This window comes from Anneissia japonica, unplaced genomic scaffold, assembly GCF_011630105.1.
Source record: "Anneissia japonica isolate Jap-2015-1 unplaced genomic scaffold, ASM1163010v1 scaffold981_len364101_cov180, whole genome shotgun sequence".
In the NCBI taxonomy this organism is placed as follows: domain Eukaryota; kingdom Metazoa; phylum Echinodermata; class Crinoidea; order Comatulida; family Comatulidae; genus Anneissia; species Anneissia japonica.
This window is the reverse complement of record NW_022756110.1, coordinates 43684-68786: the sequence shown is the minus strand read 5'-3', so window position 1 is coordinate 68786 and position 25103 is coordinate 43684. Positions and strand designations below refer to the sequence as shown.

At 34.5% G+C, this 25103-nt stretch overlaps 1 protein-coding gene across 5 annotated transcripts in view; it reads right to left on the bottom strand.

The window, feature by feature from the left end:
* Positions 1-986: 986 nt before the first annotated feature.
* The window catches only part of LOC117123989 (putative methyltransferase NSUN7), a 35044-nt gene continuing 10927 nt past the window's right edge, over positions 987-25103 (bottom strand). For 2 of the 5 annotated variants that reach the window (XM_033270088.1, XM_033270087.1), the window contains exons 3-12: positions 19432-19490; positions 18814-19097; positions 16572-16755; positions 16049-16259; positions 14373-14516; positions 8585-8686; positions 7531-7778; positions 6154-6445; positions 4112-4364; positions 1254-1389 (exon numbers count right to left, since the gene is read on the bottom strand). In XM_033270088.1, coding sequence (XP_033125979.1) covers positions 4156-4364; positions 6154-6445; positions 7531-7778; positions 8585-8686; positions 14373-14516; positions 16049-16259; positions 16572-16755; positions 18814-19097; positions 19432-19490 — 1733 coding nt within the window. In that variant the 3' untranslated portion in view covers positions 1254-1389; positions 4112-4155. The other 3 variants (XM_033270089.1, XM_033270091.1, XM_033270090.1) reach the window with 3 other exon arrangements.

The following is a 25103-nucleotide window of genomic DNA, read 5'->3' as shown; positions in this document are numbered from 1 at the left end:
TCTTGGCTTGGTGTGGGCCTATTTTTATATGTTTTATGGCCTGACTGCCCGACGAGCTCTGTCCGGCGGGGGAGGGAGGAGACCTTGACCTGTCCGCTGGGGGGACTTAAGCCCCCTGTCCCCCCGCTGGCACCGCCACTGAAATGACCCATCATTTTAAAGCTTACAACGTGGATAATAAGAATATATTAAAAGGTCAAATTTATTCTTGGGTCACTCATTCTGGTATTGGGATGACAAGCCTAATTTATTACTATAATTATGACACTAACCGTGATAGATTACTTCTAATCCAAAGGAACATTTAATACATATTAATAAATAGAAAAAAAAATATAGCAATCAATCAATCTATCTATCTATCAACTAATCAATCATCCAACCAATCAATCAATAGAGATGATTGCACATTTGATTTTGATGCTACAAGTGTTTGATTCACACCCATAGCATTTGCATTTTACCACATCTATCTAATTAATCAAATCAGTAGTATGCAGATCAATCATATTCAAATTGTTATGCAAATGTAGTGGATGTTGGATAACTGCTTGGTGTAGTTATGTATCCAACTGATGTTCAAAATAATGTTGCAGTTTCAATGCTATTCAAAACACCAATTAGTATTCAGTTCGAGACCACCTTTGGGACCAGAAAAATTGGGATGTTCTCGGGGTTCAGTCTCTGTATGGAGGGTTAGCTTAGCGTTAATAGATTGATGATTGTTATTTAGTTCTTTGAAGAAGTGGTCTCGAATTAGAGGGGTCTCAGAATTGAAGGGTGCACTGTTACAGTGTTACATAATTAACACGCTACAGTAGCGTGTTAATTATTCCAAAATAAATTAGCAGTTCAAATGATAATTAACTTAATATGCAAACTATATCACATTCAATTTAATATGCAAATATATAAATATATGCAAATGATATGCATATAAGTATATAAATTTCTCATTAGGGTTTTTACTATTTATTTCTGTTTTCAGAGACTAGTTGAGGAGACAAACAACAAATAAATATGAACTGATCAAGTCATTTTGGTTATCTATATTTCTCTTGGATCACAAAATCTATCAAAAACATGTTTAAATCCAATAATAACAATAATAAACAATAAATTAATTACATATAGTTACTTTATTTAATACTCATGTTGATATCAACAGGTGTTATCATTTCATAAAAACAGTACACAAAACCACACGGTTATCCTAAACAAATGGTTTTGGATGCGAGATAACTGCTTGATGTGGTTGCGTGATCAGTACTTTTGGCTGAATCCTCTGGATTGTTGCTTGCGTCTGTGGGACGCCCTCTGGAGCCATCCGCACAATATCCTCACCAGAATCAGATGGGTGCTTGTTGAAATGATGAGCAAACATGTCACCTGGGAATCATGATTATTCAAAATACAAATTAGATATTTTAATATGGAAATCATTAGTAAAAATTTAATAAATAAAAAACAGAAAGATCAATGTTGCGTTTACACCCGTAGAGATCTCTAGGTCCCCGGTTCAATTCCTATCGCTCCCTCTCCTTGTGTTTCAGTTGGAGGGCTGAAATACAAGTTACAATAGCGCAACATCTTTCAGATGAGACGTTTAATGCCTGTGTGCATTTAATGGCCTATGTGCACATTAAAGAACGCAGTACACTATTTGGAAAAGAGATGGGGATTGTCTTCCGGTGTACTGCCCAATCACCACCAGAAGGACCCCACTGGAAATAAGTCTTCTTCTAGACTTTTGAGGGATATCCTTGGTGTTTACACCGAATAAATCCAATGTAATAACCTTAAGATTACAGAAAAATCAACCAATAAAAACACATAAAATAAAGTTAGCATGTGAGATCAACCAATCAAAATTCACAATGCACATCATTCATTAGCATACAAGTGATATTGAAAAAGAAAACAACAGAGAGGTGCTTATTGCTTCAAAGAATTTTGCCTATTTACTTCTAAGCTTTAAAGTAAAAGTAAACCCTTGCCAAGCCACGGGCCTCATATGGGCTGGAGCTTACCACCAATTTCAAGTAGCGTGAAGCGGATGAGATTGTGATGCTCCCCCTGGGTTTGACACTAGCCCACCACAGGTTACCCCCAGCAATTTGCTGGTATCCACTGATACAGCTGGGTAGACTGAAGCAATGTACATTAAGTGCTTTCCCAAGGACACAAGCAAAATGCACAAAGAAGTTTTGAAACCCTGACCTTGAGGTTGGGAATCCAAACCATTTCCACAGCGCCAAACCGCCCTGGTATGAATCGTATTGTGTGGACACATGTCTGAAGTAACATGTGTATATTTTAGTAAATTTCATAGAAAGCTTTCATAAAAATATCTACTTATTGTTATAAATGCTACTAATGCTGTTTCTGTTACTATATTACTATATACCATACATAGTATGTTACTAATTTACTATATACCACAGTGTGTTACTATATTACTATATATAATATTTACTATAAGTTAAAATATAGTATGTTTTTGCTGTGTATGGAGCAATCGAGTCCTACAAGAATGAAGCAATGCTGTCTTTAGTAAAAGGTATAGAAAGCCATGGTAATTAGAAATGCAATCTACAAAATAGGAAACAATGGCAACAAACTTCAACAAGCCATGGTAACAAAATACAAAGCCATGGTAGAACTGCTATGGTAGCACAATATAAAGCAATGATAAAATTACTAGAAATAATAAATGGTGACCATGGTAGCAATACAAAAAGTAGTAAATGAACTATAGAAATACAATAACAAAAACGAAAAAAAAACAAAAAAAAAACACATGGAAACTATCAAAATGCCTTCATCAGCATAAGAGCTATAGTATGAAATATGGTAATATCAACAAGAAGCACTAGTAACTTTAGCACAGCCTTGGTATCATCAACAAGCACTGGTAACTATAGGAATACCATTATCTTCAACAAGCAATAGTAACTAAAGGAATGTCATGGTAACGTCAATAAGCAATGGTAACTATGGGAATGCCATGGTAGCATCCACAAGGAATGGTAACTAGAGCAATGCCATCGTAGCATCAACAAGCAATGGTAACTACTATAGGAGTACTATGGTAGCATCAACAAGCAATGGTGACAAAAAGAATATGGTAGCATCAACATGCTATGGTAATAATTATACCAATGCCCTGGTGCATCAACAAGCAAAAGATAACTATAGCAATGCCATGGTACCATCAACAGGAAGTACCAACTATAGGTATACCATTGTAACAGTAATAAGAAGCACTGGTAAACTATAGGAATGCCATAACATCAACAAGCAATGGTAACTAAAGGAATATCATGGTAGAATCAAGAAGCAATGGTTAACTAGAGCATGGAAGGATCAAGCAACAAGAAACAACAATAACTATAGCAATGCCATGGTACAGTAGTGACAGAAGTGACAGGCATTTACATGCTACCTGGTGGTGGGGATGATTTATGGTGCTTTGGTTGCAGAAGATTTGCATGACTTGGCAGAGTGCTTCTCAGCAAATGAATCTGTAGAGTTTGAGGAGTTGGAATCTACTGAAAAAGAGGTTTTCAGTTAGTGAAGCAAAATCGAAAATATCCTTGTCAAAAACATACTGATGTCTTTGTTTTTTATACAGTATACATGCAAACTAAACTTTAATAAATAATTTGATACTAAAAATTTCACACTAGAAGCACAATCAGTATAAAGAAATGAAGAATGAGGTTAAATGTATAGTCATTTTCAAACATCAACATCAATCAAACCACTGCAAGCAAGATCTGGTTTGAACAGGTATGAAGTAGTTAAAAGCAGCTATGAGATGTCATCATTCCTAAGAAGCAGTATGGTAAATATAAACTATGATAATATTCTTTCTTGATATTATTGCTAATATAATTAAATAATCACTAGAAGCATAAAATTATGAAATGAAAAATGGGTTAAATGTTAGTAAAGCTCTGAAGCACATCAAAATATACACTGCACAAGGCCTTGTGTGAACCAGTATAAACTGGTATGAAGTGGTTAAAAGCAGCTAAAATCTAGTTTGAAGGATGTCATCTTTCCTGATGCTTACACAACACACTGATTCAAACCACAAAACACTTACAAATACAGTTCGGAACAAAAAACACCAAGCACATTAGAGTAGCACTAGGTTCCAGATTTCTTCCTCATTATTATGTTATGTTTGGAGCTCACTTCGGCCCACGTAACATGCTTAGTTTTGATTTGCTTATTAGGCTGGCTAAGCACAGGCTCAGCGGTAGTCATGCTAGAATACGGAGGCACGATTGCTGGAAATTTAACAGTCGGCGTACTGGGAAAGTTGGTGGATTTGACAGCCAGTTTACGTGGCTTTCCTAATGGAAGACAAACATGGAAGTCATGCTGGGAACATTAATGGTTCAAGTAAAACAATCATCATAAAAAATAGATGCAGCAATACTTATCGCATAAGTAAAATGTGAGTTAGAGTACTTAGCTCCATGTTATATTCAATTATATAAATATGACTGTCATATAAAAATACAACTTAAAAATACACAAGATAAAAAAATTACATAAAAATTGAAAAATGATAAAAAAATAATCCATAGGGCAGTGGTGGCGCTACGGGGGTGAGGGTCTACGTCCCCTGGGCTACTTTTGAAAGGTTTTTAGCGACGCCCAACCACGCCCACTTTTTTCTGGTCGGGGACATCAGCCCTTCTGTTGGGATCCTTGGACGCCCCCGTCGGCCACTGCCATTGGGGTTATTTAAATATATATAAAAAGAAAAAGCATCAACGACATAACTCATAAAAAACAAAACAAAATGAGCAAAAAATGAAATAAACAAAATAAAAACATTCTAGCAAAAAGGAAAAACAGTATTAAAATAGAACCTTATTTAACATTGTAAATACTGTACAACATTTCAAATTGCCTTCAGTTTCCGTAAAACAGATCTGAAAATTGACTACAATTTACTGACTCCAGATAATCAGCAACAATGGACATAATATTTACACCTGCCATGCTGGGCATGCTCAAATTAGACATGCTTATTATCAGTAACACTATAAAAACTACAGGAATGTGACTTGTTTATCTTTATTGCCATAGCAACAGGCAGACTATAAAATTGTAACAGAATGACAAGTATGATATTAAATGGATAGCATGGCAGACAATTACCCTGTACTATACTTGGATCACCTGAAAGTAAGGGAGTAATATCATTTTTATTTACTTTTTATTGAATTATTTTGAGGCAACATCAGCTATAAAAAAAATCCATATAATTATATTTTTATTCTTTATAATAGTGAGTGGCAATTGAAATCTAAGACTTCATCATTTTATATTAAAACAAGATTTTTTGTTATTAATAAAGAAATATAATTTAATTATTATGCAATACAAATTAAAAAGATAAGTGAGGATGCAGCTATATAAGGCAAAACTTGAAATTAATTTTAATTAAAATATTGGAATATCTAATTTGAAGGATTAAATAATTTATCAAATTAAATTCATGCTATTTTACCAGACTGTCTCTTATACACATCTAGATGTGTATAAGAGACAGGTTACGATGTCGTTCTATATGGTCATGTGATTTCATCATGACCATATGTAGGCATGTCATTGTCACATGTTTTTGTAAAATAAAATTTGATAGTCCGCACTAGGCTTAAATCCAGTGAGTCAGCCAACAGTTTGATTCCATGAAAATGGCACCACGATCAGGCGCACACAGCGAATTGTTTTCAGTGAACGTCTGCTTAAACTGTAACCAATATTCAGCAGACAGAATTGGTATTAAGCAAACTCTCACACAGAATTTGGAAGGAATCGTCGCCAACAGTTGGCCGACTATCAACCGACACATTGTTATTTTGGTTTTACTGCAGTAATAATATAATTTTTGGTTTATTTCAACATTGTTTAATGAGGGTGGTCTATCCATCAAAAGCATTAGAGACCCACAACACAATATGGCCGTTCCAAGGCAAAACAACGTAACTAAACAAAAATATAAAAGCAGTTACATTGTTTCGCCATGAGACAGTCGAGTAGAAGAGTCTACTAAAAAAATGAAATTGTTAAACCTCCTTAGCAGTCACTCATATTCTATAGCATAATAATGTATCTTTTTAAACTTACTTGCTGTGCGCACGATTCGAGACTTGCGTTGAGTTGTGGCTGGTGGGGAAGTACCTGAACTACTGTCGCTTATCTTTGATGTCAGACTGCTCTTTGACGACCTCATATGCTTTGTGGGCGTCTTCTTGTTCAGATTTGACTTGCTTGATTTCGGGGAGATGCCCTTGCTCTTGGATGATCGCCTCTTTGATTTGGCTTTCTCCTCCTCGTTATTGTTGTTACCCTCTGGTGTGTCGCAGAGACCCTTGGCGGCAGCTCTTGCGAGGATGTCAGAAGCTGTCAAAGCTTCATCCTGTAAGAAAAAAAAATTTTAAAAAATCATTAAAGTACATGAAGTATAAGTGATCTGGGTTTTAAAATCTGGACAAAACTGCCATTTGATCATTGTCGTAATCATTCACGAAACTGCTGCCATCGCTGTCAGTCACCATCATCATCAGCAACACCATCATGATCAACAAAACCATCATCAGTTATTATTCACCAAATACTCTACAAGGTGAAATGCCTTTTCAAGATGTCACCTCAAGAGATCTACAGTAGTTCAAGTCTTTCTCATCCAGATCATCCAGTTGGCAGCCAGATCATGTCTCACCATCCAATATTTAATCAGACAGTTCTTCAAAAATTTATTACTGAAAGATGTATACTTCACAGCATTATGTTTACTTAATCTTAATACTTATATGGTTAGTTGCACACTTGCCGTAATCGGCAGCTGTTTCAACTTCCTTGCCAGTTCCATATATTCACTTACACGGTAATAACAAAAGTGACCTTGAAAACACTACACAAATTGTAAGTTTGTCGTGTCAAAATGAGTTGCATAAGAAATTTCTCAGCTGTTTATATTTGGAGGTGAAATTCTGCAAAGTATGGTTTTGAGATATTCAAATTTCAAATTATTGATAATTTCTCAATATCATTATTCGAGCTATGCATAATAAATCAAATCAAATCAAATATCATTTTTACAAATGAATTCAAACTATGAACCAAATAGAGCTTTTGGTATGATCTCTTTGAATACATTTGTAACCAAGAGAATTATTTTGTGAAGAGAGGAAAACTGAACTGCTGAGCCTTCTGCTGAGGGTCGTGGCTGTCTGAACGGATCATCATTAAAAATGATCAGTTGCGTGTGCGTTGTGGCGTTGCCTTCTCCAGAGAATCACATCAGTGGACAACCGTCAGATGCAGTGATTGCCAGGCTTAAGACTTTACGATTAAAAGGAAAGGACCTTGATAAACAAGCCAAAGATCCACTGAAGTCATTTAGAAGTGTCGCACAAAAAAATCACTTAAGAAAATATATTAGCTATGATAGCTGAACAGTTGAGTTGGGAGACCTATCCAAGTTTGCCTATTCATGCTTACCTCTCGACTAATCACTGCTACGAAACAACCTCCCATCAACGGTGAGGGGTTGATTTTTAAGAACCTGTCTGATGTCTGATTTTCAAGATCTTTCTGCGTCAGAGGTAGTACTGGTGGAATGAGTCGGAAATTATTCCTTGACCCGGCATTCCTTGCGTTCAGGTATTCCGTTACTTTTGTGACAACGTTTTCATTCTCTGCCTCGTGTATAGAACATGTCGTATAAACAACTGCTTGCACCCTTGGAACTAAAAAATATACATTATAAAATAACATAATTAGCAAGATAAGACAGAATATTTGAAATTTTAGTAAACTGTAGCTTTGAAGTAAATCATACTAGCCTTCAAATACCAAACTCTGAAGATCAAATCCTGTAAAAAGCATTCAAGCTAAAATAATTACAAATAGTAACAGTAAATATCACAATGAGAGTTTAGTTTAGATCATCGCATCCTTTCATTCTAATAGTAATACAGAAGTGCGCCCTCCAATTTGAGACAGTTCTAATTCCGAGACCTTTCTAATTTAAGTCCACTTTTACAAAGAACCAAATAAAACTTTCAATCTTTTAACCCCGAGACCACCATAAATTTTCAGGTCTCGAAAAGGAGGGCGAACACAGAAGAGATATCTGCTTACCGCACATGTCCTTCGTGGTATTTGGGGTAAACACAAAACTATCGTGTGTAGTAGATTTTCAAACACCTTTTAGCATTCGTGGTGCTTACTCCAAATTAATATCTTTTGTGTTTGATCATTTTTGGCAGACTTAATATGTGCGGTGAACGAAATCTATCTCCTTACGGCTCGTGCATACTACATATGCATAAACACCATAGACCTAGCAGAATGTTCTCACACATGTGTACTCAAAATTTTGCTTGCACTTAGGTATACACGTGGAGTAGACAACAATGTTGTAAATTTTGTTACTACATCTTGCGATACAGCCAATCAGAGATGAAATTTTTAAGGATGCCTTAATTTTTAAAGGCCAAGCATGAATTCAGAAGTGGTATGTTATAAACAGTTCTATAAGTTTGTATCTTACATTTCATTGCATGTTTTAAGGTATCCATGTGCCTTGACACCAGACCATCAAGTTTGTCTTCATCTGTGTTTTCCTGAGACAGTTCCCGTAATATACTTGCATCTGAAATAAGACAAAGATAATCGTTGCCGTCATGTTAACAAACTGAAGCTAGAATAACGTCCACCACTATTAATTTGCAATCTATTTATTAAGATCGTACTTCCAAGAAAGTGACCTTGTGGTGTTCTTTCATTTAAAATTATATCTCATTCTTGGAAAATTAAAATTAAACCTTGTCTAAAATGAAATATTCCGATCTTAAAGCCTATAGTCAAGGGGGCAGAAATTAAGTCTATTTAAATATAAGGATGTTAATCGTCATTAATTATTCATGCTATGTTACCAGAAGTATAGTTGAATAAATTGAATGTTTAAAGTCTTGTAAAGGCAGTTGGATCAATAAACACTCATCTTTTATTTAGTCTCACAGGCATAAACCAATGGACCTGATGTAGAAGAGGCAAGGCTCGACAAGGGTCATGCCTTTGAAGGAAAAGGTTCAGGCCTTGTAGAGCATTAGGGGTTTTGCCTTAGCCTGACAAGGTTCAGGCCTTGAAAAAAAAGAATGCGTCTTGCCTTGGCAAGAAGAGAATGCTCAGGCTAGAACTATACAAAAGGTAATCTACACCCATTCAAGGGCAATATTTGTATTGTCTTTTAATTCTTAAGTTGTCATGATTAGTAATTAAAGAGTTGACAAAGAACTTTGGTCTTGATATGGGAAGGTTCTTCCTAGAGATACTGCAAACACTATTAAAAAATTGCAATAAAATGTTAATACTTTAAAGTACATTTAAAAGAACTGTTTATTAGCGCAGCGGGTATGGTTTGGTTTCCCAACCTTGAGGTCGGGGTTTCAATCCTTCGCTGAACACTTTGCTTGTGTCCTTGAGCAAGGCACTTTTATCTGCATTGCTTCTCTCTACCCAGTAGTAGTATAAATGGGTACCTGGTGGGTTGCCTGCTCCTGTGCTGATTAGCAGCAACTTTTAAGCATGTGTTTTGTCCGGGGCCAAAATCGGTCCGCCCGACCGATTTTGGCTTTAAAATTACCTGCCAAATGTAGTCCACATAAGCCAAAATCCGGCATCTATTTAGAAGTTATAACTTGTAGTTTTATCACTTTGTTCATATTTTCTTTTAATCAAATGATAGATAAATATCTTATCTGTCATTATATAATATGTTTTCATTCGTTATGTGTGAAATCATAGGTGAAATTAAAAGTAGCTTTGCGCCCAGTAAACCATTTGGTGTAAAAGTATGAAAAGAAATTAAACGATGTGGTCTTAAATCGTGTTGGTTCGCTTTAGTTTATTTTTTTTACCTTGTTGTGTGTGCTTAATTGGTGTTTAACTGGTGTTTAACACTGTGACAAAGTACATGCACTTAATTTCAAGAATTCTGACCCCTTTATTTTCATGTATTATAACATCTATTGTATGATCTAATACCCCACACAATAATCCGGAATATTTCAAACCAATAAATCAGTCTTGTGTTTCTAACCACGGCCACCGAAAATAATGCATACTGTGTGTATCGCTTAGGCCTAGGAAATGCACTTTTGATGAAACCCTTAATACGAATCATTCTGTCACTGCAAAAAACTTGGCAAGTGTGGGAGAAACATAGATTACTTTCCTCCACTCCACGGGAGAAACAATCATACCATTTGAGCAGCAGACGAGTTACAAGCGGCCAGGCAGATGAGGATCAATTTTATTCAAGCGGGACCGGTTTTAGCAGCTAAAATCAACCCGGAGGACCGATTTTAGTATTTCGGCTGACCAATTTTGGCAGCCAAAATCTGTCCGCCGGACATTTTTTTGGCCCGGAACAATTATGGAATGACAGACCCACAGAAAAGAAATGACAGCAAAAAAAGAAACACTTTGTATCAACAAAGAAAAGGCGCTATATAAATAATAATAATAATTAATAATAACCAGACCTCTGCGAGGGCCAAGGTTCCTTTGCGGGCATTCGTGAAATATTGCACTACTCTATTTGCGATGATGTAAACATGGCAACAAACAAAACCAGGGAGACCTCAAGTGTTAATCCGGCAGTTTCATTTTTAAGTCTAGCTTCCGATAGAAGCTGCAGAAGGATTATTCTGTCAAGTATCAAGTTTTCATCAAACCACAACACAATTCTATGCTGTGTCTATAGAACCTTATCCAAACAAGTAAAAAATTGAATTTCTTGGAGTGTTTTCTGTCCATACTACCCAGGAAAGTCCCCAGAGTCCAATCCATCACATTTAAGACAGTTAGTTGGACAACTAAAGTAAACAACATTACATAAATGTTTTCCTATTAGCATACAATTTACTAATCTTTTCAAAAGTAGGGAGTATTGTCTTTCATTAGTTATGGCTTTAATATTTGTCAAAATAGAAAATTATTGAATATTTCACAGACGTCATATCCGGTTTAGCTTGGGTACCGATGTTCATAACGAACAGTTATCTGGAAAGTCACTTTTGCCTGTTTACAAAAAACAGCGTAACATACATGTCACAAACAAACACACGAAGGGTATCTTAACGGTTCCTTCGCTTGAAAGCATAGGAACCAATAATATTAGTAATAATTATAATTTATAACATTTTTTTAATTGTCAATTTAAATTTGTACCACAAAATTTATCTTTTGTTTTTGTTTTGAACATAATTATATTAAGAATTATCTATATTATTTAAACAGTTGTTTCGCCTGGATAGTTTCAAATATTATAAATTCTATGCATTTGCTATGTGAATATAGAAATATGTTGTTTACGATGGTCTTATAATAAAGTTAAAGGATGTTAGATAGATGATGTTAAAATAATGTAAATATTTAAGATCTTCAATTAAATTATGAATTTATATAATTTATAGGTTGATTTGAAGTTTAATATTAACTTATATTGTAAATGTACTTCAGTTTTTTTTTGCTGCATTGGATTAGCCAATCAGAGATAAAGACCCCAGAATTTTGGCATTTTCAAGGCATGAGGATAAATACTTTAATCAATCAGATTGGTTAGGTTGCAAGTAGCACTTGGTATGATAACAATGTGATTTGGAAAGAGCTAACAATATGGTGATGATGATGATAATAATATACAGATAAGGAGCTTAAGTCTAGACAAAATCAATATCACCACTAGATCCAAATGTCAATATCAGTCAATGCTAACCAATCATTCAAGTTAAGCTGTCGTAAATGACTTATAAAAATCCTTACCACTTGTTGTTTGGATACAACAGTTCGTCTCATGACTATTTTCAAGATATAGAAATTAACTATCAATATAAAAATAATAATGTTTACATACAACAATGAGCTATTCCATTAAAAATGAAGAGCGCTCTCTATAAAATAAACAGCCACTTCTTAATTATTAATATGCATATCTTTTTTTTGTAAATCTATGGCTGTATTAAATAAAAAATAATTCCAATTAAAATTACTGTCTGTGTAAATACCTCTCAAACATTCATTTAAAGATGTGTTTTTAAGTTTATAAATGAGCAAATGCTTTACATTCTTAAAACAAAAACAAAAAGACAGTAACTCCGAAAAGAGACAGAGACATTTTGAGATTCAACGTTTCGATCTATTTGATCCTTTTCAAGAATACTGATGAGAATCGAAAATGATCAAATAGATCGAAATGTTGAATCTCAAAATGTCTCTGTCTCTTTTCGGAGTTACTCTCTTTTTGTTTTGTTTAAGACTAATTAGTGGATCCTGTGGTCTTTACATTCTTAAACGTTAAAAAAAAAAAAAAAATCTTGTACTCGGTAACCATTGTATTAATAAGACTACAATATCTTTTATTCCATTTGACTAAAATAAATAATTTTGTATCTTGCTACACTACAAAAAAAAATGCATATTAATAATATTGATTATGAATTAATAAATACGAATTAGTTATTACAGTATTATATTCCAAGCTCATAAAGTTGATTTGTATTTTCTTTTAGAATATTCATTCTACTATGAAATAAAATCAATAGGACCTTGAAAATACAGTTCATTGTATTCAGAAATAAGGAAATGGCATATTCCATGGTAATTAACTTCAAGACTTAAATTAAAAGTGTATTATAAAGTCTATTTGTAGGTCTTCTTAAGATATTACCTAGCATAGGCAGATGCACTTATACAAACAATATTTATAAAAAAAAAAAAGCCTTTTATTACTCTAGTTATTAAATAATAAATAGACAAACCACAATAGTGTAATATTTATACAATACAGCGCATTATAATATCCTTAAATCCTAATTAAAAATCTCGAACAATTCTAGTCTTGTCTTGTTTTTTATTTGGTTCTTAAACCGCTAGAGTAAACATCTATAACAATGGCAAACGTGTTTAACATATTTAAAAAATATGGAGGATGGAGAATCAAAAATTAATTTCAATTTTTTATGTTCTATTCCTACATTATGTCCATTAAATCCGAAATCCGAAAAAAGTATCCATGCATTATATGCAATGGTAGATCTAGGATATTATCTTCAAGGTGATATGGAAGGGAAGTATTTGGGGAGTGAGAAAGGGTGGGATATGGCTGTCCAACACATGGCTTTACAATTTCCACTAGGAACAGGGGTGCGTTAAAAAATTGTGTGCTATTTTTAAACTATACTGTAATTTTCTAGTAATGCATTATGCTGTTTAATTTTTGTTTTCCTTAGTCGTGGCTGAGGGGAGTAATTGGCCTGGCCAATAAATGGGAGAGAGAAGGGTGGTTAGTGGAACTCCTTAGTAAGAGTAAACATTGAATAAAATGCGAAGAACATATATAATACAATTCATTATGAGTCAGGCAACGCAGGTGAATTTTAAAGACATTAAAAGTTAAAGAGGAAAAAATTATATTACTACTGAATCGTCTATTTTATATCTGCAGGTGCTGTTAGAAATAATGCATATTTCCAATATTTGTAGATTTAAGGAATTATTTCCAAACTACAAATGCCAAATAAATTGGTATAAATAAGCCTTTTATTTTAAAACTTAATGACAGTTTTGTATCAACATTTATTGCTAAAGACGATTCTGATAATGAGTTTTCCGAATATTTTTACCCTGAAATATGATCTTCAAACTATCAAATGCCAAGCTAAATGGATTGGTATAAGCGACTTAATGATCAGGTTGGTATCACTCAGCATCTACTGTTAAAAAATTACTCCGATAATCAGTTTTTTCCGATATTTTTAGCCTACAATACAATTTTAAACCAATTAAATGCCATTCTAAATATATTATTTTTCAACTTAATGATTAGTACCAGCATCTACTGTTCAAAATTACTCTGATAATCAGTTTTTCAGATATTTTTAGCATAAAATACAATTTTCATCTACTAAATGAAAGAAAAAAATATAAGCTATTTTTAGTATCACATTTTAATCATTCAAACATAAAACATAGAAAATGATAGCAAAAATAATGGTGAATAAAAAATATAAATAATTTTTAGGAAAAAACAACTCTGAATATTGCTCAAATGTGTACAAATTTAATTCCTATCCTTTTTTCTAATTATGATGAACCACAGGAAAAAGAAGCAGAGAGGCCATTTAACAAACAACAAAATTAGAGCTCCCCGACATGCCTTTCTAACCCCTAGGGTAGTGTAGCCACATTTTCTTCACAGGAGTCACGACTACCAAACATAGATAACATCAGTTACCATGGGAATGTGCAACAAAACAGCTATAACTGGTATTTACCTTCTCCCTCGTGAATGATGTATTCGACTGGGTTCGTGATCCCTGACCTTGAGTCCTGCGGAGTGACCAGGGCAAGTTTCACGTTCTTGAACCGAGGGTCAGTGTGCTGCAGCTCAAAGAAATCTTCCTTTATTAATTTCACATCTAATGTACTCTTGATAGGAAAATATTACCATGAATATTGTTATTGTACAGTAATCTACTAACATTTTTTGATGTTATTCTTCTGATGGTATAGCCAGTAGGAGTAAGCTGAGAAATCTCCCTTTCCTGATCAGGCCCTTCCTAATAAGCAAACTTAAGAACATTAAGAGCAAAGGAGTAAAAAAACAGAAGGTATTTGCATAGATGTGACAATAACGTAAAACCTCGATTTGAAGCCCTGGGCTTCTTTCCTGGCTTCTTTTTATTGTGAACTTTGGATGGGCTTCTTTTCAAGATGGGTTTCTTTTCGAGGCTATTTTTGCAAAGTAAAGAGGGTGGGGGGGCTTCTTTTCAAAATTTATGCTGTAAATTTTGTGAATTTATCCTATAAAACAATAAATAAGGCCACTGTAACATCAATCTGTATCATGGAATGGATTTCAACTGGCATTAAATCACCTAAACTACTGTATAAACCAAGCTTGATTTTAATTTATTTTGTTTTTTGAAATTCATGTACAGTGTATGTACTGTACTATCTCGAAAAAAAGCTTATGTTATCTTTAGAAGAAGCCCATGGGCTTCATTTCGAGATGGGCTTCTTTTCGAGGCTACTTTTGCAAACTAAAGAGGGGGCTTCAATTTAAGATGGGCCTCGAGATTAAGCCATTGGGCTTCAATTCGAGGTTTTACGGTATTTGCTTTGGGGAGAATTTCTTGGTTCGAAGACCTGAACCTTGGCTGGTTGATTTTCAAATAATATTTAAATCGAAATACAGCTCCATATTAATAATTAGAGTAGTCAATCCATGAATGCATACTGAACAATACGCAAGTCATGTATGGGCTATTCCATTATTTTCTTTTTATACTCGAGGGTAGGTTCAAAGGGGGAGAAAATTGAATTTCCTTGACCTTTGGCCTTTTCTTCCTAAAAGTTAATCATCTTTTTATTAGATTATTGTGTACCCCTGATGATCCTTTCCTTAGTTTTGGAGTAATCTTGCTAACAGAGAGACAGACAGACAGAGGTGAATACATACACCTCCTGGTCCCATGTGCAATATGATCCATGTGTAAATTATAGAATGCTCTGTAAAATCTTCAGAACTGAACAAGTCAGGGATTAGCTCTGAGCGTACGGGACAATTCACCACCAGCACGAACTCACTAGTAGGGGTCCCAAGTCTTTTTATAGTCATTGGAGATTTCTCAGAAATTTAAAAAGCCTCCCGCACTCCAACCAGAAAGAAGAATTTCCCGGCAAATAACCCACATCCTGCAAATTTTACTACTGTATTATCAATTGTTTTTCCAAAGGTTGGTGCCGGTGGGAATCACCATGTGCAAAGTAACATGCTGTTAAAGAAAGCTCATTTAAACAGATCTCCCAGGATTGACTTCTACCAAGCTCAGACCTGCTGGGACCCCTGAATGGAATTTCTTGGGTTATCCTTGATATATTTGAAAAAAAGTCTTAATCCAAATGTGCCTAGAAATTAATTAAAAAAAAAAAAATTAATGAAGGATACTATGTATTCCTAATCTTTCCATATTGATTGTCAGTTGATCTAGTTTTTCGTCTGTTTTAACACCGCACGCATAGATTGTACTTTTTTCTTGATTGCATAAAGTTGCTATATGTGCAGTGGTCCAACCAGACCCGACCATGGTATGCAAAATGTCCTCTCCCTCATTGAGTAGTGACTTTAACGAGTGTGGTCCTAAACAGCTGGTCTTGTCCTGAATAAAACAAAATTAATAATAATTACAATATCTGGTTGTGTAAATTTAATGGTAAAACTTCAATGTCAAACCATCGTCCCACCCTAAGCATTGCAGTTCTGAGTTGCATCTCAAGTATGAGCCATTTTCATGACACCAGCCAATCTACTGATGTGGCACTGACAGCATTCAAAATTCGACCTGACATTCTGCGCATATTCACCATAGAGGACAGATTTCCGGGAACATTTTCATCAAGCATAATAAATCTAACATCATTGTTAAATAAAGTAAATAATGTCAAAGTAATAGCCTTAATTTGTTTCATACCTGTATGATCAGAGAACCAGATTTTACTAAATCATGCGCCGATAACTCCTCACGCTGTTGCGCAGAGAACACGAGCACATTGCTGCAGTGCGTGTCTTTGGCGAAGGTGTACTCTTCTAGAAGGTCTAGGCATCCTAACTTCTGATACCCGTCCTCCTCTAATTCTGCTACTACGTTTGCAACACTTTAAAACAAAAGAAATTGACAACAAATTAGAATCTATTATAAAAATCTTTTTCCTTTCTTAAAACTTTTCCTAGCACATTGTTTCCTTTGGCAAAAGGTGCATCTTTAAACCATAACATTTCTAAGTAGTCGCTGCCAAAAATTTTTTCTGTAAAGAAAGCAGGTAAAACCATTAAAAACTCATTTACATCTCTAATGTATAACTGATGTGGTTCTTTTAAATGAGACTTTAAATCTTCCCTACGCTAGCACGGTCTCCCTGTTCGACCTAAGAAATAAAGATGAGCACTGTAGGAAAGATCTACCATGAGAAATTATAGATTTTACTAAATATTTTTTTATGTTTTTAGTGGTATTATTTGTTTTTTGAAGTTTTCCTAGGAAAATATCATTCTTTTTCTAATTTTCAAGTCCACTCATAGTTTGAACTGCACATGCCTGTATCCCAGGTCAATCAACATAAACCTATGTTGTGCAGTGGTGGATTCAAGGGGACCCAGCCGGCCCAGGCCCCCCTTGAATTGTTCAAATTTTTTTTTTAATGGAGATAAAAAGAAAATTATATTAAAATTCAAAGTCTGAGAGTGCAATTTCTGGTCATCTAAAGGTGCCATAATCATTAATGTTTTTATTTCAGCCCCAACCATTGTGGGGCTGAGGTGCTATATTTCCCCCATCTGTGAAAGTACCTCCATCGGCCCCCTTCATTTTGAATTCATGGATCCACCATGACTGCTGTGTGTATGGTGTTGATTGACCTTCATACTTTCCTGTTCACTTCAAACTGGGAAGTGGTTTATTGAAAGCTAAAAATATCTTTCTTAAACATAAAAAAAAAAAAACACAAGTAATGCAAACACTAAATGTTATACTTCAGGATCATTAAACTGATGACAGACAGTATAAAATATCTTACAATCTAATCTATACTGTTGAATATCCACCTATTCTATGCATTGTAGGTATGTCCTGATATCATAATGTTGACTTTTATTGACTCCTCGCTCACCTGTCTAATATTGAATGAAGTATTTATGATTCAATGGAACAATAGCGGCACTCAAATGCTCAATACCTGTGAGGAATGATTACTTCCCCATGATATCATACAGTATATAAATAAATCCCTTCAAAAAAGCCCCGAAATTTCCTCCTCTGTAATGATTTGATAAAAGGTTTTTTATGATATGTGAAAAGCTAATGAGGATTTGAGTAACCCTATCCCTAATTTCATCTATGCTACTTTTGCAAGTAATTATGACTCATTATTATACCATTTATGACATTGTACATACATTTTCTTCCCTCAGAATCAAGATGCGTTTATATATATTGCCATATTTCTATTCATGTGAACCTCTCAAAGATTAATTAAACTTTCCAGTTATTGTTTTTCAATACCTATATTTTCATCGCAAAATGCATTTTACTAATACATTTATTTTGACTGATTCTAAGGAACTTTTATAGTGCACACCAATTCAAAATGCAGGTTCCCCAGTGGCGTATCTAGGTAGTGTGCGTACCTAAGTCGCCAACCCCTACATTGAAACTGTTCAAAGCAATAAAAAATCATGCTCATCATATGACATTATTTTTTGAGCTACCACTGCCCTTTTCCCATTTAATCATCAAGCACCCCCTCCCCATTTAAATACTACCTACATATGTCACTGGGTTTCTTCAATGATTTTGGTGGAAAGAAGAAAGGGAAGACCTTCAGGTTTCAGTCTGAAGAGACCACTGCTACTAGTACTACCTGCACTTTACACAAGGCTAATAGGCCCTCAACACATTCTCGTTCTCTTAGTCCCACGAATGGTTGTTACGTAACACAACATGCAATCTCCTTAATTCCATTGGCATCATTCATAAACAAAGCAATTACAATAAGAGAAGATTGTTTATTCAATATTTTTTACATTTAAAAACTTGAATTGCAAAGAAGATATTAATTTGAAACCTGGATGAGTTGAACCCAGTACAACAGATTTGAAGAAGTGCACTTGACCACAAAATCATAGTCCACTACAGATTCCTATTTAAATTTTTTTACCTTGATTTCAGCTCGTTCACCCAAGCATATGTCGGAATTTGTGACCCACATTTCTCACGTTCTCGTACGGCCTCTGGCAGTAAATGTTCAACGCTTCTTGCTTGGAACTTAATTCGATTGCGTGCCAGCGAGGCGTTCAGTTTAGTTGTGTGGGCGATCAGGTCCTCTTCGATTTCTTGTATATATGGGATAATTGGGTCGTCTCTTGTCTTTGGTAATTTGGCGAAGTGTCTGCTAATCATATCACATAGTATAACCATGATTAAACTGTGATTTTCGTCAGGCTAATTAATGAGAGGAAGATATTAAATGAAGTCATCAATCAAGAAAATATAATAAACAGTAAGGAATGCAGAATAATACAGATTAAAAGAAAGAAGAAAAAATTTGAAAAGTTGAATTGAACAAGCAAAGGAAAACAAACTAAAATATCATAATCAGAATAAAATGAATGATTATAAAAAGAATGTTAGAAATAAATTTATATTCTATACTAAACAAAAATCCAATAAGCCTAACAATATATCTCTATATTATAGGGCAATAAAATACCATGACTTTAGAATCAAACCCAACATATTTCTGAATGAAATTAGAAATTGTGAAGAAATCACTTACTATTGTATTGTAACTATAGTAGCCACTATCAACCAACATATCTTCTAAGAGTGTTTGGTCTGAAAAAGCAAAAAAAAACAAAAAACAAAAGAAACGATTTTTATTAGCATTTACAAGAATAACCAGCAAATGAATTGTATCCCTGTTAGGCTGTAAGTATGACTATACCAATGACATTCATTTTGGTACTACAAATTGCAAATCTACCGACTTATTAATGCTACGACGGGATTCAAACCTCAGATAGTGAACTGCTGCCACCAATGTTAAGTGCGTTTTATCAATAAGTATACTACGCTCTCTGGGAAAGAAATTGATATTGAAGCAAACAGTTTCAACAATATGTGAGCATGTAAAGTACGACGCAAAGGAATAATAATCATCCATCCTTAATTGAAAGATAAATTGATATAATGAAAAAATAAATATCACTCAATAGATAAGTGGTTTTGGCTCGTGTTGTGCGAGTCATTTCAGACAGACTAATGAAGATTGCATGCAGATAATAAACAGCTATATTGAAACTCGTACATCTGTACAGTAGCGTATTCAGGATTTTTACAGTGGAAGAGCCAACTACGTGAGTTGTGGAACGCCAGGGTTGGGTTGGTTTGGAAGGGGGTTTCCTCCCCTAGTGTCTGGGGCAAGGAAAGCCCGCAAAGTTCTCCTGGTCGGGTCTAGGAGGGGGAGAGGCCCTTGGAAGCTGGCGCATTTTTAACATTTTTTGAACTGGTTTGAGTGTTCTTGGACGAAGATTTTAAATGAAATTTTGACTTGCAAAAGGTATCAGCATATTTTGGATGTCTATGATTATCAAAAAAATGTCTACAATGTTAATTATTATTGCACAAACACACTTGCTATTATGAACATGCTTTCATTTGACAAAGTTGGTGGGGGGAAAGGGGGAGGTGCAACCTGTGGATACGTCACTGTCTGCACAATACCGACAGTTCAATTCTTTCCTAACTGATAACTGAAGATATGTTGAGGTTCAGTTATAATTACGGTAAACTGTTCCTCTTTTTTACAACATTTAAACTTCTGCGAGTGGCACGATTTTGAGGCGACATCAACAAACACTCTTGCAATTCAAATGACCTGACGACAAGCGATAAAAATTTGCCTGTGATAGGGTTAACCTAGTAACACTAGTCTGTTTATAGTACACATACAGTGTACACTATGGTAGCATTGCATTGCAACATAGTTAATACTACAAAAGGAAGTAACAGAAACACTTCAGGCAACCAGTTCTGATATTTGTTCGCTTGAAGTTCTGAGTCTGCACGTTTCCTGAATAAGGGTTGCAAGATATTGGCCGTATTCGAGCGGTCGTTCTTCGTTAAACCACGCCCACCTGCACAGTGGTAAAATACTACTTCAGGAAGACGACCAGTCGCATAGAAAACTGGTAAATACTTGACAAAACAAAATGGCTGCATAGTTACCGCGATACACGCTGCGTAATCAAGGCTGCTTCGGATTGTGGCAGTATGGGTTTTTCGTAAAAAAATGTTTTCATCCAGTTTTTGAATTCTGCTACAATTATTTTTTTACTTCAATGTGGGTAAATATTGTAATTTTAATTTTCTGAAATTTAATCTAAATTATATTAACGCAAATGTTGTTGCTAAACTGACCAATCGGCCATATTTCTTTTGGTCATGTGCGTAACTTAACGCTGATTAACGCATTCTGGTTACGTTAATTTTTGTGGTCAACAAAGTCTATTTTACGAACCAGTCAAATGAAAATAATACTCAAAGTAAATTTGTACTCAACGAAATAAACCAGTCGAATAAGCCCATTCATTCAAAGTCAGTCTTTCAGTGACTGTGGGTGGAAGCTGACGTAGTGCAAAGTCTAGCAACTAGACTGAGTTGAGTCAAGTTGCTATGGTGACATATAGCTTACCGTAGCTTTTAGATTTTAAATGTATTATATTGACAATGTGACAGGCTTAATCGGTAATTGAATGCTTGTTTGACACTTAATAACGTCACTCGAAGATGGATGAGAAGAAATAATATTTAATATAACACAAGTCCGTCAATTAGAAGTGATAATTAATAAAAGTGCATACCAGCGCTTGGCATTTAATGATGTCCCTTTTTTGATAGATGGATTAAATTGAATGTAACTTTAACAATTACAATAATTAATTGTTAAATCCAACGGGGTAGTTGAAATTATCGCAGGCTAGCAATCTATTAAATCAAATAAACTGATCCATCATCATATCTAAAAATAATTACTTTCCCAAATCTTTCAATAAACAGTTTATAAACACATATCAATCAAATAATGTTTTTTAATGGACATTATATAATAACAAGAATAAATGTGTAGTAAGTTACTGGTTAATGTGCTTTTTTTTCAATCTCTCAGCTCTGAGTTCAAACCTCCGAATACCACCAGTTAGTGTTGGATGGCGTCAATCTCTTTGATAGATGGATAAAATTGAATGCTAATTTAACATTTACAATCATTAGTCTATTAAATCTAACCAACGGGTGTAGTTGTCATTTTCTCAAAGGTAAGCAAATTCTAATCAAACAGTCTGATCCATCAATCTCGAAATAATTAGTACTTTTCTTAATCGGTGTCATGAAGGTGATTACAAGCATTCTCATTAATATCTGTCAGTAATTACACGTAAACACATATTAATCAAATAAAGTCCTTTAATGGATATCATGGAATAAACAAGAAACAAGAGTAAGTATCTTATAGGCTAACATGCTAAACTTATTAGTGAAAAAGCTTATATTCTAATCTCAGGGTTTTGAGTTCAAATCGTGCAATGCTTAAAATTGTCTCAAGTGAAAATTCAATGAGTGAAATACATTGTTAAGTATAGGCCGACTATATACTATACTTCAAATATCTTATTTTTATAATAACAGCACTCCTGTATTTTTAAAAAGGTTAAGAATAGCTCATTTTCTTTCATTTAAATAAAACATGTTGTTTGATTGTGTGTTTTCTGGTGTTTTTTTTAAATTTATAGTAGGTGACCCCTCTAGCATATACTGTACTAGAAGGTCAGATAATATTCAGGGGCCCTCTTAAGTAATGAAATAATATGATGCTTTATCAGTGAAGTATCATTACGAGGCTTAGGGAGTGGAAATGTGTTTTAGTGTGGGATAAAATCCTTTGCTGTCACAGGATTCGAACCCACGACCCTGGGATTAGAAGGCAACTTACCATCTCAACCACCCAACTACAGTACATCTCCACTACCAGAAATTAAAGAAATATGTACAGTAGCAACAACTAACATACAGGCTTTGATATTCACAATTATAAATTTTATTTTATTGCTTGCAAGTTTTTAATATTTAACCGATGGATTAAATATTATAAAATATTATACCTATTATTTGTTTCATTTCAAACACCTCTTAGTTCCTCTAAGTGAATCTGTCTCAAAGTCTTGTCTCCTTGGCAACGTAATCATATTTGATTTAATAATAAAAAGCCGACAAATTGGACTGGACCCTGTGGCTGAGTTGGTTTAACTTGCGGGACAAATAGCCTTGTGTTCCCAACAATGGGTGATATATGTCTGGCCTAAGGACGTTTGAATTATACGTATTAACTCCACTTTATAACACAGCGTGACACCTAGGCTGGAGGATGATTGGGTTACCACTGACTTCCTACTCGATTGACGACAGCTCTTCAAAAAATGCCTTTTGTCAGCTGCTTAACAAAAGAAATATTTGCGACAGTAACGGCAATATCACGTTTGACGTTGTGTGTTATATGAAATGCAATGTTAAAATTTACTTGTAGCTAGAGACAGTCAGTCGCACAAGCAAGTGTTTACACACAGATTAATTAAGCTAGCTCTGTCCACACTACCAAAATTTAAAAAAAAAAACTGTTGTATGCCCATATAAAGTCATGATGTGCCTATATATGGTCATGATGTGATGTCATCATAACTGTTGTATGCCCATATAAAGTCATGATGTGCCTATATATGGTCATGATGTGATGTCATCATCACTGTTGTATGCCCATATAAAGTCATGATGTGCCTACAGTATATATGGACATGATGTGATATCATAACTGTTGTATGCCCATATAAAGTCATGATGTGCCTATATATGGTCATGATGTGATGTCATCATAACTGTTGTATGCCCATATAAAGTCATGATGTGCCTATATATGGTCATGATGTGATGTCACCATGACCACATGTTTTCGTCACAGGAAATGATAGTCTGGAAAGGCCCAGGGCTAAGTTGTTGCAAATCTATTTTGTCACACATTTATCTCTCATTATTTCCAGCATGTAAATACAATACTATTCAGTGCAAGTACCAAAATTCCTTATTTCCTTTACTTAAAGGTAAGAAAGCGGTAGTGAGATACTTATGTATTAGTCTTACAAATAGTTTTAAAAAAAAAATAATAAAGAAAACAACATAGAAAACAAACACTAGCAAAATGCAGCTGTTTGCATTCTGGTTGCTTAGCGACAGAGGTGAATCATGGTTAATGTCGCTGATGGAGATACTCAAAGGTTAAATACGGCTCAGAAATACATTTCAAATTCACATTACACAGTAATATATTTGTTGATAAACAGGTGATTTTACGACAAATTTTTAAACCAAGTTTACATGGAGCATAAAAAAATGTGATCTTTTCAATGAGAGGAAGTTAATGTGAAGGGCGCATGAAGTTTAAACATTAAAGATTGAGTGCAATAAAGGACATTAGTGCGTAAGCAAATTTTAAAAGAATCAAAGTAGCCATTTGGTAAAAAAAATGTGAAAACACATTATTTTTTTCAAACAATGCATCAAAGTTCAAATAAAGTTTATTTTAAATTCACATTACACAGTATATACATTTGTTGATAAACAAGTGATTTTAAGACAAATTTTTAAACCAATTTTACGAGGAGCATAAAAAAAATTTGATTTTTTTCAATGAGGTTAGTTAATGTGATGGGCGCATGAAGTTTAAACATTAAAGATTGGCCATTTGGTAAAAAAAAATGTAAAAACATATTTTTTTTTAATCGCATCAAAGTCCAATAGGTTATGCATTCATACCGTGCAATATACGATTAACATCATTCTTTGTTTTGATCATGTTTATTATTTGGCAAGTGGAAGTAGTTTAGCGCAGCTGGAATGATTTGGTTCCCCAAACTTGATGTTGAGGTGAGGTGTCAATCCTTCACTGAGCATTTTGCTTGTGTCTTTAAGCAAAACACGCTGCAATGCTTCTCTCCACCTAGGCTTATAAATGGATAACCTACAGTAGCTGGGTTGCTTGCTACTGAGCCGGCACGGCAGCAACACTTCAGCGTGCGGAGATGAACAGGGAAAAAAAAAAATTGCTTTGCAAGTCCAAGAGAAGGTGCTACACAACTTACAGTACAAGTAACAAATAACCAGTAACCAAATAGGCTTATCTCAATTGTATTAGATTTACAAAGTATAAGAGAGCAGAGATTAAAAGATTAAATCTCGCATAAAAAAAAAAAATCAATATTAAAACCCTTGAAAAACGTGCTACTCAAGTTACATAACATCTGAACAAACTTTACAGTATGCCATATTAATTGTGTCAGTTCAACCGTGGCAGTAATAAATGTTAGAAAAAATTAAAAAGTTCAAACGACCACCCCCCCCCCC